Genomic DNA, 17,830 nt, shown 5'->3' with positions numbered 1-17,830 from the left:
GTTTCATTGCTGAAATACACTGAGATCCACCAATCAAAGAAGCCGCTGTTACCCGGGAAACAGGAATCGTGAGAAAAGGCGTTCAACAATGTCCGCTCACTTCAATAATGCATTGTGAATGACAAAACCCATATGACAATATTTTTCGAAATATTATAGTGTCAAAATATATCCAAATTAAAACTATATTAAGCATTCTAATTTCAAAATATATTTTCAAAGGCATGAAAATACATGGCAAAAGTAGGAAATGGAATTTTAAATATAAATGAAGACTTCATGTACACTGAAGAGCCAAAAAATTATGAATAACTGCCTAATATGCTGTTGGTCCTCCACGTGCTGCGAAAACAGCACCGACCTGCCAAGGCATGGACTCTACAAGACCCCTGAAGGAGTCCTATGGTATCTGCAGGGTTGTGAGGATTACTTTTGAAATTTATTCCACTACAGATTACAGAATACATGCTGTAAAATATAAATTGTAATGTATTCCGTTAGATTACTCAAGGTCAGTAATGTATACTAAATATTTTGGATTACTTCTTCAGCACTGGTAGATTTTACTACTAGATTTTAGACTATAAAATCTCTGCCAGTACAGTAAGACAAAATACACATGTTAAAATTAAATTTTCTGAAAAAACGAAATATCTTTTCGATATTTTTAAAGGAAAACGATACAAAACTTATTATCAAGAATACGATTTTTGCCGTAATATAAAAAGTCTTACTATATTTAGTATTTTAAATACGTAATCCCATTACATGTATTCCATTACTCCCCAACCATGGGTATCTGGCACCAAGACTTTAGCAGTAGATCTTTTAAGTCCTGTAAGCTGCGAGTGGAGCCGCCGTGGATCGGACTTGATGGTACAGCACACCCCACAGATGCTCAGTCGGATTAAGACATGTGGCTTTGTTAGGAGATGATCAACGTTATTTGTTTCATCTGTGAGTGGTCATAATTTTTTGGCTCAACAGTGTATACTTAAGTCTCCGTACACTCTTAAACAAAGCACATTTGTGCATATCTTTGAAAGTTGTGCAATACGCTTCAAAGAAACATTATGCCATTTTATACCTAGAATCGATGACTGTAATGCTGTCTTCCATTCAAATCGGAAAGTCAGAATTTCCAACTTCCTACTAGGAATGCAATGCAATGAATGTCGGCCTTCCAACTTGGAAACTCGTGCGGAAATCTTTAACTCCGATTTTGACGAGGTGGGGGTGTGCGATTGTCCCACAAACATGTCGACACCCAGGAAGATGTACAAAGTTGATTATAAACATTGACTTTTAGTAAATAATAACGATCAATGAGTGAAAGTTTCTACATTATATGATATTAAATCTTGCTGAACAAATGTTTGCAGAGACAGGTATACAAACTTTTTTCGATAATCATACAGCTGTAGCACAAAGGCTAGTGTTGCAGCATTGTTTATCAAACGGGTTGCTAATAGAGATATCACTGGTGACCGAACACATGCTAAGCTAACGGGAGTATTGCAGTTTTGTTTCCTTACATGTCCTCTTCCGAGCATGTATCAATGGAATACCTTTATGGTTGGAGATCAGAGATATCAAGTAGGAATATCCCACATCTGACTTTTTATGAAACACAGCATAAGTCTGTAGTTTTATATTGTGCTGGCAATCTGTTGTGCTCTATAGCACAGCAATGTTTGTTTATTCTTGCTAAGGCCTAAACTCTTTCTCTCTCCCTTCATTATGTGCTAACCTGAAGCTGCTTAGCTCTAGTTATTCCCTTTCTCTGTCTCACCCTATTGCTCAGAGTACAGATTAAAACATTTTCCTCATGACCCTGTTGCTCCTTTAAGAGGGATTACAAGGAGCGTATGGAGGCTTCTGATCTCACAGATGCCAACGGAGGAACAGAGTTAGCCATGCTAAGCCAAACGCTAACCCCCTTTGGAATCTGGAATTCCAAAATTGGGCTGTGCTGACCTGAGGAAGGTTCTCCACAGTTTGTAGCAATTTCTTTATTTTTTTTTTTACACAATTTACTTTTTTAATACGTTTCTGGTCTTATTGTGAATGATTTATCAGTGCTATTATTATTATTATTATTATTATTTTATTTTCTGCAATCTTTTATGAAAATGTATTTGCTCGACCTCTGAAACAACCTTACTTTTCTACTCACCAAGGAAGTAAAATGGGTTGTGATATTTAAGTGTAGTCTTTAACTAATTTGCACTGACATTGGGGATTCGCTGTTGCATAGAGGCCCTGGCATCATTTTCACACAAAAAAATGCAGAAAAGACTGTTTGTAATATATTTATCTTTTAGCAACAACAGCCCAAAAAACCCAACAGCAACAGCTTTGGTAACTGGGATTTATTTTCCCCCATGCTAAACCATGTCTCCAGAGTATGAGGCATTGCCAACTCAAGCTATTGGAAATCCTCTTGTCTAGGGCAGGGTTAATCACAATCCAGGATAAGGCAAAGGTCTGAAACGCATCCGTGTCTTTCTACTTCTGGGGCAGGCCATGTTGGCTAACACTTGCCAGGTCATTACTGTTTGGTTTCCATGTCACATCTAATTGACTAAAGAAAGGTGAGGTGTGCTATTTTGATGTGCAACCTAATTTTACCAATTACCATAAACCGAACTGTCTTGGGCCATTAGGGAATACAAATAAATTGGCAGTATTTACATGTATTGTGAATATTCAAATAGGAGAACATGAAATCGATTAATTTGACACTCTATACATTCTAAATAAATGTTCCTGGTCATATTGTGCACGATTAAGCACAAGATCAATCTTTCATAAAAATGTAATACAACCTCTGAAATTAACAGGGAATATCATAGCTTAATTTTTCACTATCCAATCAAATCACAATGGGTAAAATCAAGTCCTGCCCTACATTATTATTTCATCCAGAAAATTCTGTTTCATGATTTTCATTCAAGAAAGCTCAATCAAAACATTTTGACACTTGAAACTTACTAGGAATCCTGAGGAATTGTCCAGGAGGCAACGGAAACGACAGACAAAATTTCTTTCGAGGAAAGAGGAGTTTTCAGGAGGCAGCTGCTCAGGGTTGCATGTCACAAGAGCCATACTTGGGACCACATCCCCATCTGAAGGAAACAAAAAGGAAACACTTAAGAGTTATTAGAATGTTGGGGGGCAAATACGTCTGCCAAGGAGCCTTTCTGAACCACTTAGAGCCAAAGTCAGTGGGGGAAAACCAGAAACCAACCCTGGGACCCCAAGGTACCATCGTTTAGCCTACTCATTGTGCCCAGCGGAGATGCTGTCCTGGGCCCCTTCAATTTTAGCGAGACCCTGTAACCAATATTTCTATTTTTATTCTTTGTCTCTATTCATTTGTTTGTCAATAATTAAAATGGACATTTTAGTGGCCATAATATTTACTCTGCCACTCCAGGAGCTTCCACTAAATGTCAAATGATGCTTTCCAAAACTCTTTTCAACTCTCCCTTGCCGCCTCATCAATCTCCTAGGTGTAGAAGGTTTGTGTGTGTTTAGGCACTTAAATATGTGTGTTTGACTGACCTTGTGGGGACTCATCTGTGTGGGTGCTGGCTGGAGGAGGATTCAGAGCCCAGTGTAAGTTATGTCTGAAGGCCTGTTGGTCCTCAGTATGAATGAGTTCAAAGACATTCTGATGCATCACATCCGTCTATAGGAAAGATGAAGAGATGGAGAAAGAGTGAGAGAGATAAAGCTGGGTTGTGGCATTACTTTGCAGGATCAAACAAACCTGTATATTATCAGAGGTTAAAAGGCTATTTAGACCATTTGGTATATTGCACACACAAAACTGGCAAAAGTTGGCTGAAAGTTCCAATGTGACTGGCTGCCTGCTATGCACTTTCGAAAAGGGTTGAGTCTAGGTGGAAAAAGTTGTGCATTTGCTGCTACAAAGGTTAGGGTTAGGTTAGTTTGATTAGGGTTGGGGGTAAGAGTAAGGTTAGGGTTGGGTTGATTATGGGTAAGGGTAAGGTTTAGGATTTAGAGCTAGGTTACGACTGCTATGCGATACTGGACTATTTCTCTTCAGGAGTTTAGACCCATAAATATGACTTTATAGTTTTTCAGGCTCAAGCTATACAAATGAATGTATTTACTGAACTCTTCACAAATTTGCTCTTGACATTCATATTCACTGTTGTTGTTTCCACCTTCATCTCCAGTTGTTCACCGATGTTTACATCATCTTCTTGCACTACTTCATGTAAGCAACGGCTCAACTGTGAGTGTTGCCACCTTGTGGTCCCGATAACTAGTGCAAACAATACCAGGAGCAGACCAAGTGTCTGACTGCCCTGCATGCAGGGCTCCAGTTCTGTGGTGTTAAAGAAATGTATGTTACTCACCCTGTATGCATACTCTAAAGTATAATTTGGACTTTAAGGGTTAAATTCCCAGGCCGCTACAGTGAACACTTATGAGGAAAAACTAGTCGCTGGACTTGCCAAAGTGTTTTTGCACTGTATTTAAAAGCCCAATAGATTTGTATGAAAGATTTAGTAGCAAATAAACGTCGATCCCATCTGTATTCCACTGTTTTTCAAAGTAATTCTAGATTTGACATTAAGCAAATTGTAGTTGGTCAGAGAGGTATCTTCCTGTCTAAGTGGGCAGTTCTTGGCCAGAATAAACTGTGGTGTGAACCAGACTTCATGCTCATAGTCAAAAGTCTGGCAATTCTCCCTCATTTCATTTGTTTTTGATTGTTCAAATGAAAAAATCATGAATCTCAGATCACACCCTGGTGAGTTTGGAGGTGTTGCCACATACAGAGAAAAAGAAATAATTTAGTTGGCACTTTAATGCATCTCTTTTGCGAAATCCTGAATCCCAACAAATGTTAATGGATAAAATCAATGTTTATATGGAGACCAACTGGTCCACAGTATCCTCTGTGGGTGTGGCATGGGAGGCATTTAAGGCAGTTCTTAGGGGTTGGATCATACAGTACGCCTCATTCATCAAGAGATCCAAAGCATGAGAACTTGTGGAATTGGAAGGGAATATTAAAAGTGTGGAGGCAGAGATGAAGTGTCGAATGTCATCTGATGCCTCAAAGAATTGACCCGAATAAAATACAGATATAATACTATTTTGTCACTGATGGTGGAGTTTTGGCTATTCAGGGCAAGACAGTCTTACTTTGAGTCAGGGGACAAGGCAGCTAAGATTTTGGCTAGATATATAAAGCAGAAAGAGTCTTTTTCTACCATTTCCTCAGTGAAATCTGCTGGTGATGAATTATGTACCTCGGCCATTGATATTAATAATGCTTTTAAAGAATGATATCTTATATAATTCCAAGTCATCGTCTAATGAGGAATATATTAGAAATTTGTGGAACCAATAGAACTCCCTAAACTGACGACTGAGCAAAATAATTATCTTGATTCTGAGATAACGTTGGAGGAGCTTGGCGAGGTAATTAAGACCTTGCCTACAGACAAGGCTCTGGGGCTAGGCTACATTTTTTAGATCTTATGCTACAGAACTGGTTCCACTTTTGCTAAAAGTTCATACGGAATCATTAAAGAATGGAAAGCTTCCACCAACCATGACACAAACACGGATCAGTCTGATAATTTTTTTCTCCCCAATTTGGAATGCCCAATTCCCAATGCACTCTAAGTCCTCGTGGTGGCATAGAGACTATAGCCTCAATCCGTGTGGCGGAGGACGAATCTCAGTTGCCTCCGCATCTGAGACAGTCAACCCATGCATCATATCACGTGGCTTGTTGAGCGCGTTACTGCAGAGACAGCGCGTGTTGGGGCTTCACGCCATCCACTGCGGCATCCACACACATCTCACCACGCGCCCCACGAGAGCGAACCACATTATAGCGATCATGAGGAGGTTACCCCATGTGATTCCACCCTCCCTAGCAACCGGGCCAATATGGTTGCTTTGGAGACCTGGCTAGTGGTTTTGTGGTCAGTGGTGAACGATCAGACTCCGGTCGCTGCCATCTCACTTGATGCCGAAAAGGCGTTTGATATGGTAGAATGGGATTATCTTTTTAAGATTTTGGAAATATATGGGTTCGGGAATACTTTTATTGGATGGATTAAGCTACTTTATGGTCACCATGTAGTGGCGGTACAAACAAATGGATTAATTTCAGATTATTTTACTCTGGATAGGGGCACCCGTCTCTGACCCGTGCCTTCCAGTGGCCCAAACAGTAGCAAATTTGTGTGATTTCGTTAAGAGTTCATTTTGACCCCTTAATAAAAAGGGTTTCGAGCGATGTGGGCAGATGGGCTTCATTACATTTATCTAAGATTTGGAAGGTTTATGTTATTAAAATTTATTGTATTCCAAAATTCAACTACCTGCTACAGTCTCTCCATGTACATGTCCCCCTCACTTATTTCAAGCAATTTGATAGCATAGCGAAGTCTTTCAATTGGAATGGTAATTGTCCCAGATTACATTTCAATAAGTTACAAAGGCCGATTGACAAAGGTGGGCTAGGCCTACCCAAGATATTGTTTTATTATTATGCATTCAGTCTCAGACATTTGGCTCATTGGTCTCTTCCACCTGAGGATAATATATATAATTGATTCCATATTTTATGTTGTGTTTCTCTTATGAATGGAATAAATACAAAATTGTTAACAACAACAAAAAAGTCTGTATATGCAAGACTACACAATGTAGTACCATTCAAGGCCAATAACTTTTCTCTTTGTGACTTACCTCACAACCCTAAAAAAATAAGCATTAGAAGGGGTTGCTCATCTATATCAAATTTATATCCACACGAAGAATAACAACAATCATATAGTGACGTCTCAGCTGGATAAATTCATAAGCAAATTATGATTAATTGGATTACACAGTAGCAGGCTGCAAGTCAGAGGAAGCCTATTTGATTAAGCTCATTGAATTTCTACTGCGACAGTCATTCAAACTTTTCTTTGAAAGAGACAGAGACACTAAAGTAATCAGTATTAGAAAGATCTGATGAGTATGTTTGTGTGCTAAGAATAGAGGTTTATAGGAATATAGAGCAACATCCAATGGCAAAATGTGTTACTGCTTTAGATATGCCAGAGATATCAACCAGAAATCAATTGTATATTGAATAAATATTTTAGCTGAGGTTGAACTTTACATATGTGTGTATGAGAAAGAGAGAGAGAGTTGAGAATTACCTGATTGAATCCTAAGTAATCCTGGATGGTGTGAGAACAGTAGAATATTATCCCCTCAGAGGTGACCACCAACACAAAGCCATTAAGGGCCTGTACAAATACAACAGAAAAGAAGACAAGAAAAAGTCATAAGGGGGGTTACAGTTCAAAAATGATTTCCCATATCCCAGGTTAATATGCAGAGACAACTATTAATAACCTAATAAGCAATCTAGATCGGGAAGCTTGAAAGTAGCCACTATTTTTGCTATTCTGGTTATTTGGTGACACTAGTGGCACAGAAATAACTTCAGCTCTAAGAAAACATATCGGGTCAATGTTGTCTTTAATCACGGTGTAGGCGTGTGCACTCCTGTGTGCAGTTCTGTGAAAAGGATTTTATAGCTCATCACCATCTGGTGGGTTCTGAATGTAGATCTGTGATTACGGTAGTCTTTAGCATGCACACACACATGGGAGCGACAACTGTGTATATACTGCAGGGCTACTGTGCTAAAACCAATGAAAGCTGCATTCCAAGCATCTAAATCAACTCTTTAAAATGCAGAGCTCGATATCCGTTGCTGGTAATAGCACAATATTAATTGCATCAGGCAAATGGCACTAACTATTGTGAATAACGTGCAATCTATATCTCTTCTGTTTGTGATGAAGAGAAGGACAATCACTTAAAAACAGTTAACATGTTTTTAGCACATTTAGTCTGGTTAAATGAATTGCAGGTGGGTCATAAAAAGTTTTTGAGCTGTCATGTATAAGTCATGTGAGCTTGTGTTTTAGTAAGTGTTTGTTGGCATATTCAGTTTATTCCCCTATCATAATTCACACAGCTCTCTACCGAACAAACACACACAATAATTGTTTGCCTGCACTCACATACTCACACATACACACACACCTGGTCCAAACACACTCAGAAAACATACTCAAGCAGCAGCACTCAATATAAATATTTCGGCTTGTTCGTCGGTAAAACAGCACACACAGTGCTCTCGCGGGGCTGGTGGCCAGTCAGGAAGCATTACTATCAAATATGTACCACTGCATTTTTTACACTCCAACACACACAACACATACACACACATCTATATACACAACAGAGGGGTATAAGTAAGGTGGGGGAAGGGGATAGGCTAAGTAAGTATGAAATAGCTGGATTTCAGATAGACAGACAGACAGACAGCTAGATAGATAGGAAGAAAGGAATGAAGAAAACGAAGGAGGCAAGGAAGGAAGAAGGGAAGGAAGGAAATAGGGAATGAAGGAAGGAAAAAAGGAGGAAGGTTGAGGTGCTTATATAAGGAAAAAGGAAGGTGGGAAGGAAGAAAGAGATGGATAAATAGGAAGTAAGAAACAAAGGAATGAAGGAAGGAATGGAGAAAGGAAGAGGTTATTTATAAGAAAGAAGGAAGGAAAGAATGAAAGAAAGAAGTGATTGATAAATAAGAAGGAAGGAAATCAGAAAGCAAGAGATGTATTTATGGGAAGAATGGAAGGAAGAAAGAGATTGATATATATATATATATAAGAAGGAAGGAAGGAATGGAGAAAGTAAGAGGTTATTTATAAGAAAGAAGGAAAGAAAGAAGCAATTGATATATAGGAAGGAAGGAAGGAAGGAAGGAATAGATGGATATATAGGAAGCAAGGAATAGATGGATAAATTGGAAGGAAGGAATAGATGGATATATAGGAAGGAAGAAAAGAAGGAAGGAAGAGAGGGAGGGAGGGAGGAAGGAAGGAAGAAAGAGATGGATATACTGTAAAGGAAGGAAAAAAGGAAGGAATAGATGGATATATAGGAAGGAAGGAATAGATGGATATATAGGAAGGAAGGAAGTGAGGGAGGGAGGAAGGAAGGAAGAGATGGATATACTGTATAGGAAGGAAAACAGGAAGGAATAGATGGATATATAGGAAGGAAGGAATAGATGGATATATTGGAAGGAAGGAATAGATGGATATATAGGAAGGAAGGAATAGATGGATATATAGGAAGGAAGGAAGTGAGGGAGGAAGGAAGGAATAGATGGATATATTGGAAGGAAGGAATAGATGGATATATTGGAAGGAAGGAATAGATGGATATATAGGAAGGAAGGAATAGATGGATATATAGGAAGGAAGGAAGTGAGGGAGGAAGGAAGGAAGGAATAGATGGATATATAGGAAGGAAGGAATAGATGGATATATTGGAAGGAAGGAATAGATGGATATATTGGAAGGAAGGAATAGATGGATATATAGGAAGGAAGGAATAGATGGATATATAGGAAGGAAGGAAGTGAGGGAGGAAGGAAGGAAGGAATTGATGGATATATAGGAAGGAAGGAAGAGATGGATATATAGGAAGGAAGGAAGTGAGGGAGGGAGGAAGGAAGGAATAGATGGATATATAGGAAGGATGAAATGAAGAGATGGATATATAGGAAGGAAGGAATAGATGGATACATTGGAAGGAAGGAATAGATGGATATATAGGAAGGAAGGAAGTGAGGGAGGGAGGGAGGAAGGAAGGAATAGATGGATATATAGGAAGGAAGGAAGAGATGGATATAGGAAGGAAGGAAGGAAGAGATGGATATATAGGAAGGAAGGAAGAGATGGATATATAGGAAGGAAGAAATGAAGAGATGGATATATAGGAAGGAAGGAATAGATGGATACATTGGAAGGAAGGAAGTGAGGGAGGGAGGAAGGAAGGAAGGAATAGATGGATATATAGGAAGGAAGTGAGGGAGGGAGGAAGGAAGGAATAGATGGATATATAGGAAGGAAGGAAGTGAGGGAGGGAGGAAGGAAGGAATAGATGGATATATAGGAAGGAAGGAATAGATGGATATATAGGAAGGAAGGAAGTGAGGGAGGGAGGAAGGAATAGATGGATATATAGGAAGGAAGGAATAGATGGATACATCGGAAGGAAGGAAGTGAGGGAGGGAGGAAGGAAGGAAGGAATAGATGGATATATAGGAAGGAAGGAAGAGATGGATATAGGAAGGAAGGAAGAGATGGATATATAGGAAGGAAGGAAGAGATGGATATATAGGAAGGAAGAAATGAAGAGATAGATATATAGGAAGGAAGTGAGGGAGGGAGGAAGGAAGGAAGGAATAGATGGATATATAGGAAGGAAGGAAGAGATGGATATAGGAAGGAAGGAAGAGATGGATATATAGGAAGGAAGGAAGATATGGATATATAGGAAGGAAGTGAGGGAGGGAGGAAGGAAGGCAGGAATAGATGGATATATAGGAAGGAAGGAAGAGATGGATATAGGAAGGAAGGAATAGATGGATATATAGGAAGGAAGGAAGAGATGGATATAGGAAGGAAGAGATGGATATATAGGAAGGAAGGAAGAGATGGATATATAGGAAGGAAGGAAGAGATGGATATATAGGAAGGAAGGAATGAAGAGATGGATATATAGGAAGGAAGGAAGGAAGAGATGGATATAGGAAGGAAGGAAGAGATGGATATATAGGAAGGAAGGAATAGATGGATATATAGGAAGGAAGGACGTGAGGGAGGGAGGAAGGAAGGAAGGAATAGATGGATATATAGGAAGGAAGGAATAGATGGATACATTGGAAGGAAGGAAGTGAGGGATGGAGGAAGGAAGGAAGGAATAGATGGATATATAGGAAGGAAGGAAGAGATGGATATAGGAAGGAAGGAAGAGATGGATATATAGGAAGGAAGAGATGGATATATAGGAAGGAAGAAATGAAGAGATGGATATATAGGAAGGAAGTGAGGGAGGGAGGAAGGAAGGAAGGAATAGATGGATATATAGGAAGGAAGGAAGTGAGGGAGGGAGGAAGGAAGGAATAGATGGATATATAGGAAGGAAGGAAGAGATGGATATAGGAAGGAAGGAAGAGATGGATATATAGGAAGGAAGGAAGAGATGGATATATAGGAAGGAAGTGAGGGAGGGAGGAAGGAAGGCAGGAATAGATGGATATATAGGAAGGAAGGAAGAGATGGATATAGGAAGGAAGGAATAGATGGATATATAGGAAGGAAGGAAGAGATGGATATAGGAAGGAAGGAAGAGATGGATATATAGGAAGGAAGGAAGAGATGGATATATAGGAAGGAAGGAAGAGATGGATATATAGGAAGGAAGGAATGAAGAGATGGATATATAGGAAGGAAGGAAGAGATGGATATAGGAAGGAAGGAAGAGATGGATATATAGGAAGGAAGGAAGAGATGGATATATAGGAAGGAAGGAATGAAGAGATGGATATATAGGAAGGAAGGAATGAAGAGATGGATATATAGGAAGGAAGGAAGAGATGGATCATTCATTCTGCTTGAGCAACACTGCATGATAAAATTATGGCAAAATGCATTAAATGGTAAAACTATAATAATATGTTGACATTTATTTCCAGCCTGTAATATAAAGCAGCATAATGTAGTATTTTTGTATGACTAAAATAGTCGGAAGAGGTCCACATTCAAGGTTGATTATAGTTTCACAGAAAAATACAGTGGATAGTGAGAAATAAATAAATAAAAAGGAAGAATAGAAGGAAGGAAGGAAGTGAAAGTGTGATAGACAGACAGAGAGAACAATACAATATGGAAATAGAAGAGAGATTATCAGAGGCTGTAGAAGTGTGTGGACACGTGGAGTCCGAGATGCTGTCACCGGATGGACAAAGTGAAACTTTCCAAAGAAAATTTCAGAAAATACTTTCACCTCTTATTTTATCCTTCCTTTATAATAGATGAGGTTTCTATCTGTGCATTATTCATGTCTAAGTGTCTGAAACGAGAGCAAGACCACACAGAAATAGCCTCTCCTCTTCTCCTTTGACTTGACAAGTACAGTTTTCTGTCCAGTGTTGATGTATGTCCTACTAAAACAGGAAGCTTGGCGGGACATAGAAAAGGGCCTGTCTTTAAAAATAAATAAATAAATAAATAAATAGCCAATTGCCTTTAGTTTATATCACAGCTTGAAACATGATTTGCTATTGCTAGCTGAAGGCAGATGGTATTGGGGCAGTACATTCTCATTGTAGAGAGCTATCGATTGGATACCAATTTTAATACCCCAATTGACTCACATGCCGAAGTGTCCTTGGGCAAAACACTGAACCCCAAGTTGCTCCCAATGGCAGGTTAGCGCCTAGCATGGCAGCTCTGCTGCCACTGAAGTATGAATGTGAGCGTGAATGTGTATGTGAATTGGTGAATGGGACACAGGGTAAAGCGCTTTGGTACCCTCTAAGGTTAAATAAGGCACTATATAAGTGCAAACCATTTACCATTTAATACCCCCCTCCAAACAAGATGAGTCATCAATATTTTTGGTAGGTTTTCCAAGAAGAGACTGTGCATTTTAAATGTATTAATTTGGTAAAAATTAGCTTTTACATCTTACCTGCAGTAGGAGCTCTCCCTCAGACAGCCATCCATCAGCCAATCCTGAGGCTTTACTGTTGTCATGGTTACTGTTGTTTGCCGATAAACTGTTGCAGTTGTGGTTTTTCAGGGCAACTGTTGAAACAGAAAGAAGGAAATATTTACAGTGATGACTTGGCACAAAATTGTATCATGAAAAAAAAAAAATATATATTTCCTATGGGAGGGATTCTGTTCTGTTTGAATTTAATATTTTGCTTAATGGTTAATCGTGTTTTCTTTCCAAGATATTTAACGTTTAGAACAGTCCTCTCTCTCACGTATAAAAATATTTCACCCTGTTTTAGTCTTGGGCAGTAATGGATTTGATTAGTGTGTTCTTTCAGGACAAGATCAAATCTTCTGAGAATTAGAGGATAAACTGACCTAAAAACGACAGGGGAAATAGAAATAGGTGGCCAAGAGAACAGGGACACAGAAAGCATTTTCACACAGAGAGAGAGAGAGAGAGAGAGAGAGAGAGAGAGGGGAAAGGAGAGAGGAAGCACTTTTCACTTGTGAGAACATGCATGAAAAACGCATTTGGGCACGGTGAGCAAAAGGTCAGTAAGGCATATCTCTGATAAGGGCCAGATATATATATATCTGGCCCTTACGATACAAGCAAATGTCATATTCTATTACCATCACACAGCTTATATAAATCTGTAAAGCGCTCAGCACCATTTAAAACTATTTGTTCATTGTTTTTGTCCAGAAATAATGGACAACAAACATGGACAGGAGGATCACAATGGTGCCGTGTCCCGGTTGGGAGTGAGGCTCAGGGGGGTGAGTGTAACAGTGGCTAGCTGGTAGATAGCCATGCAAATTGTATAACCTTCACTCTCTTGACCTCAAGAGGTGCACTAGCGACAGACGCTAGAGGCTTTAGCCTTTAACCTCCTTGTTAGCGCACCCGCTTCCCATGCCGGAGATACCGGTTCGAGTCCCGTACGGAGGGGGTAGAACAGGAGGATCACAATGGTGCCGTGACCCGGATGGGAGTGAGGTTTAGGGGGGGTTAGTGTAACAGTGGCTAGCTGATAGATAGCTGTGCAGATTGTATAAACCTCACTCTCCTGACCTCAAGAGGTGCACTAGCGACAGATGCTAGAGGCTGTAGCCTTTGACCTCCTTGTTAGCGTACCCGCCTCCCATGCCGGAGACGCCGGTTCGAGTCCCGTATGGAGCGGGTAAAACAGGAGCGTCACACGTATTTCCATTGTGTTGTGGATTAATTTCATTGTGTTGTAGCTTAATTTTGTTGTGTCTTAATTTCATTCCCTGCATCCAAATATCCATACTTCCTGAATATATAGTATGCCAAAAACAGTATGCCAGTGGAGTAGTATGTCCAAATCCATAGTTTTCATAAGACAGTAAGCGAGAAATGCCTGGATGACCTATTACTTCTGCGGGAATGCGAAGTGTGGATCGGTTGAACACTTTCCTATCCCACAATGCATCAGGAGCTGAGGAGATGTCACTTTAAACGCTGGATTTAAAACAAATGGCGGAGAACCGTGGGGTGGAAGGATGTTTTCAACAGTAAGAGCTGTATACACAAAGAACTTCGCTCATTATGTCAATGGTGCTTGTTTAACCAAACTTGAGTGGATTATTTTCATAGTTGTTGTTATCACGTCATATATTCTGGTCACGGGACCATGTGTACGTTCCCGGATGTTAGTATGTCAGAATTCTATTCATACTGCCTCGTGCATACCTAAAGAGCGTACTGTTTCACTACCTGAGATGAGCCTTTCTCATCAAATACAGTACATACTGTGACAGGTATTGTGTTGTGTTGTGTTTTATTACTGTTGTGTTTTCAGCTTTTAATTGCTTTGCTGTTGTGCACCCCTAGGCCACAATTAAAAAAAAAACCACTCAAAATACGTCTAGATGTCATGCAAACTGAACGCTGGTGTGAGATCTTCTTCACAAACTCTGACCTTTATAACAGTCCCGGGACACAACCCATTGTGACCCCTGATCCTTAGCTTCTATCGTGCCATGATGCACTGTGTGCTAATGAGTTTGATGTTGTTCCCTTATTGCACGTACTCTTCCTGAATTGTCCGTATGTTTGAATGTGTTGTGTGCAAACAAGTGTCTGTTCAATCACTTTTTACAAAACTTCACTTGTTGGACACAATTCATAATAAAGTAATTTGTCCACCACTGTTATAGTCTGTTTTCCTTTTGTTCTTTTAAAGAGCCTCACAGTCAGGGCTGGACTGAGAAGAGAAATCGGCCTGGGATTTTACAAAGCAACTGGCCCAATGTTGTTGGGGGTAGGGGGTGGGGGTGTTCACTGTCATTTTCTGCATATCGTGGCACCGTTTTGTGGTCCATTCTGCATAATGTGGCAGCTCATTTTAGCTTTTTGCGGCCGACCCACTGGAATCCTTGGTTCTCCCGATGGCCAGTCCTTCCCTGATCGGCCCCAAAGTGCATCGCCCCACTGGGAAACTACCCAATATACCAGATTACCAGTCCAGCCTTGCTCACAGTTCGGTTGTACCTAATCTTTTGTCCCATATGTCAAACTATGTGTAAACTAAATCCCGTGTAAACTTTGTCATTGCCATTACAATCAGTGTCGATCTTTTTCTTTCGTCTGTGCATGAGAATCAACGCAGGAGATGTCATTTATTTCACAATGTAACATTTGAGTTAAGGTTTTTTGTGGTTTAAAATTCTCGCTATTTCTGTAAATGCACATTGTTGTGCAATGAAACGCATGTAAACTCACCTAATCGCGACATTGGAAAAAAAAGCTCTTGTAATGGAAAAGTAAAGAATGGGTCGTTCAAATTGTATTTTATTTTATTTTTTTGCATCCATCCGTGCTGTTATTCAATTGTTTCCAATGTATACATGCACTAGATGGGCATCTTTTTCACAAAGGAGCGCCACGTTTTTTTTGATGCCATGCAAAGTCAAAAAGAACTTCAAAATTTTTAAAAGGCCATTTCGAGACACATTCATTCTGTTATATTGGTGGCGATGAACAAGAACGCATGTTGTCTGAACGGCCCCTAACATAAAAAGTGACAATGTGTTTACATCTTTTTTTATCACGCCACAAAATGCATTTACACAAAATCACAATAACGGTAAACAATGCATCATGTGCTTGAATCAAGGTAATTAACGTTAAAGAAAACTATTACAAGGACAAAAATTGGCAGTAATAAGATATTTCCATTAACTAAATTAAACAGCTTTGCAAAAGAATGAAAACGAAATGAAAACTATACATGTGCACTAAAATGTGAACCACTATTCCCTTTATAAGAAGCTAATTATAATTACTATATTATAAAAAAAATATATATATTATTATTTTAATCTTAACCCAAAGCTACCCCTAAAGGGAAATGCATTTTTTTTATATATATATTTTAAAAAAGTATTGATTTTCTAATTGGACAATTTTGTCCCTAAACTATAGCAAAAAGTAAACTGTATCCACATAGTTGTCTATAGACATTATAATTAGCTTTATATGCAACCGAAGTCTATAGCATGTTCTCATTTCGATCGCTAATATAAAGTTCCAAACAATTACGTCACTTTAACTTTAAAGGAAAGTTTAGACAGTTATGACAGCGACAAGCAGATGGATCGCCGAATTTAGCAACTGTGCTGAAAATATGGGGCTTTAAGAAGTTTCCGTGCCCCTGACAATCCTTCTTATGTGCTTCAAAGACCAATGGGATGTTTAAAGCCCTGTTCCCATGATCTTTAGCTGCTGTCTCATAGTGTTGAGACAAAAGGTGAAGGGCCACAGCCGAGCACAGGCACAACTTTGCATGCAAGCACACATGCAAGTATGTATGTATACACTCATTTACGCAAGCTAATGACCAGCAAATTACGGAGGAACAGAGGGTAATTCAAACCACATTAAATTTAAACTGTGTATTTGTGCTATTAGTGGAACATCAACAATCAACTACATGAAAAACAAGGAGAATTCATTTTGAGCAAAAACTCGGCAAGTGAAAAGTCAAAATTGTTATTGGTTTAATTTAGGCCCATATACGACTTTTTCATTACAATTAATTGTCTGGATGTCTGAGTTGGGGGCGATGATTTTCCTATATCTAAACAATACACAATGCATAATAATCTTAATATTCCTACAAATAGTCTTCATTTTCTTAAAGCAAAATATAACTATCTCTTTCTTGTTGTGGTAAAAAAAAAAAAAAATGACCCAGAAAAAATTGACTCTGAAAACTGGGGGAAAAAATGCTAGCAGTTCAGCAAACCAAAACAATGATTGTTTTGTCTTAAAATATGAATGATTATCATTTGATAATATGAGATTATTTGAATGACTATCATTTGAAAATGAGATAATATGAGTGAATACAACCACCAGGAATACAACCACCTGCAAAACAATCTGTGCTATGCTAATAAACATACCTCTGCTAAACATGCTAACAGTAACAACAACTCTCTCTTTCTTTCTCTCTTTCTCCATTCAGCCCTCTCTCTATCTAAAATAGAAACAAGAACTCAAACAATCTTCCTCCCAAGCTTTCTGTACATTCAAATAGCCATAAGCACTTGGAATTAACATAGCTAACAAGTGTCGCTATACATTAGTTGACAGATGAGTTGAAGTGTTACTGGGCTCGTTCGCATGCGCGTAATGGGGGTTTCACTCCGTTTATGTAGCGATCTCATTATAGGTCACTGCACATTGGGCCCCCAGCATAGGGAATATCTGGGGATAGAGGCTCGCAAAAAGCTGCGCTAAATGTTTTGGCTTGATTATTGGTGGTATTTGAGAGGGGGCCAAAACAGATGAGGCAAAATTTTATTTAACTAGTTCAAATGTCAGCATTATATTTGTCACTATTGAAAAATTAGAGGATTAAAATTATAAAATGTTCTGACTCTAAAATGTGATTTGATAAGCTTTGTTGAAAGCTTTAAAATCACAGATAAATGCACACCTGTGATCGCACATCAGTTTCATTTTTTGCTACAGTTACATGAGATATACTTATGTGTTAATATGTTACAATTAGACTAATTAACTATATTACTTGACTTGATCTGACTCAAGTCAAAAATTCTCTACAGACATAAAGGACTTCAAATTCAAATTGTTGAGGAATGGTATGCTATTACTGCTCTTAGATAATTTTTAGCTGGCAGATGATAGGGCC

At 38.9% G+C, this 17,830-nt stretch overlaps 1 protein-coding gene across 1 annotated transcript in view; it reads right to left on the bottom strand.

Annotated features, from left to right (window-relative positions):
- LOC127641353 (aryl hydrocarbon receptor-like) overlaps nt 1–17,830 on the bottom strand; it is a 71,033-nt gene that overhangs the window by 21,415 nt on the left and 31,788 nt on the right. Inside the window, exons 3-6 of the mRNA XM_052124314.1 lie at nt 12,613–12,728; nt 7,209–7,298; nt 3,568–3,694; nt 2,995–3,128 (exon numbers count right to left, since the gene is read on the bottom strand). Coding sequence (XP_051980274.1) covers nt 2,995–3,128; nt 3,568–3,694; nt 7,209–7,298; nt 12,613–12,728 — 467 coding nt within the window. The remainder of the gene's footprint in view (nt 1–2,994; nt 3,129–3,567; nt 3,695–7,208; nt 7,299–12,612; nt 12,729–17,830) is intronic.

The sequence above is a fragment of the Xyrauchen texanus genome, chromosome 50 (genome assembly GCF_025860055.1).
Source record: "Xyrauchen texanus isolate HMW12.3.18 chromosome 50, RBS_HiC_50CHRs, whole genome shotgun sequence".
NCBI classification, from domain to species: domain Eukaryota; kingdom Metazoa; phylum Chordata; class Actinopteri; order Cypriniformes; family Catostomidae; genus Xyrauchen; species Xyrauchen texanus.
Note: the sequence above shows the minus strand (reverse complement) of the source record. Positions and strands in the feature narration are given on the sequence as shown.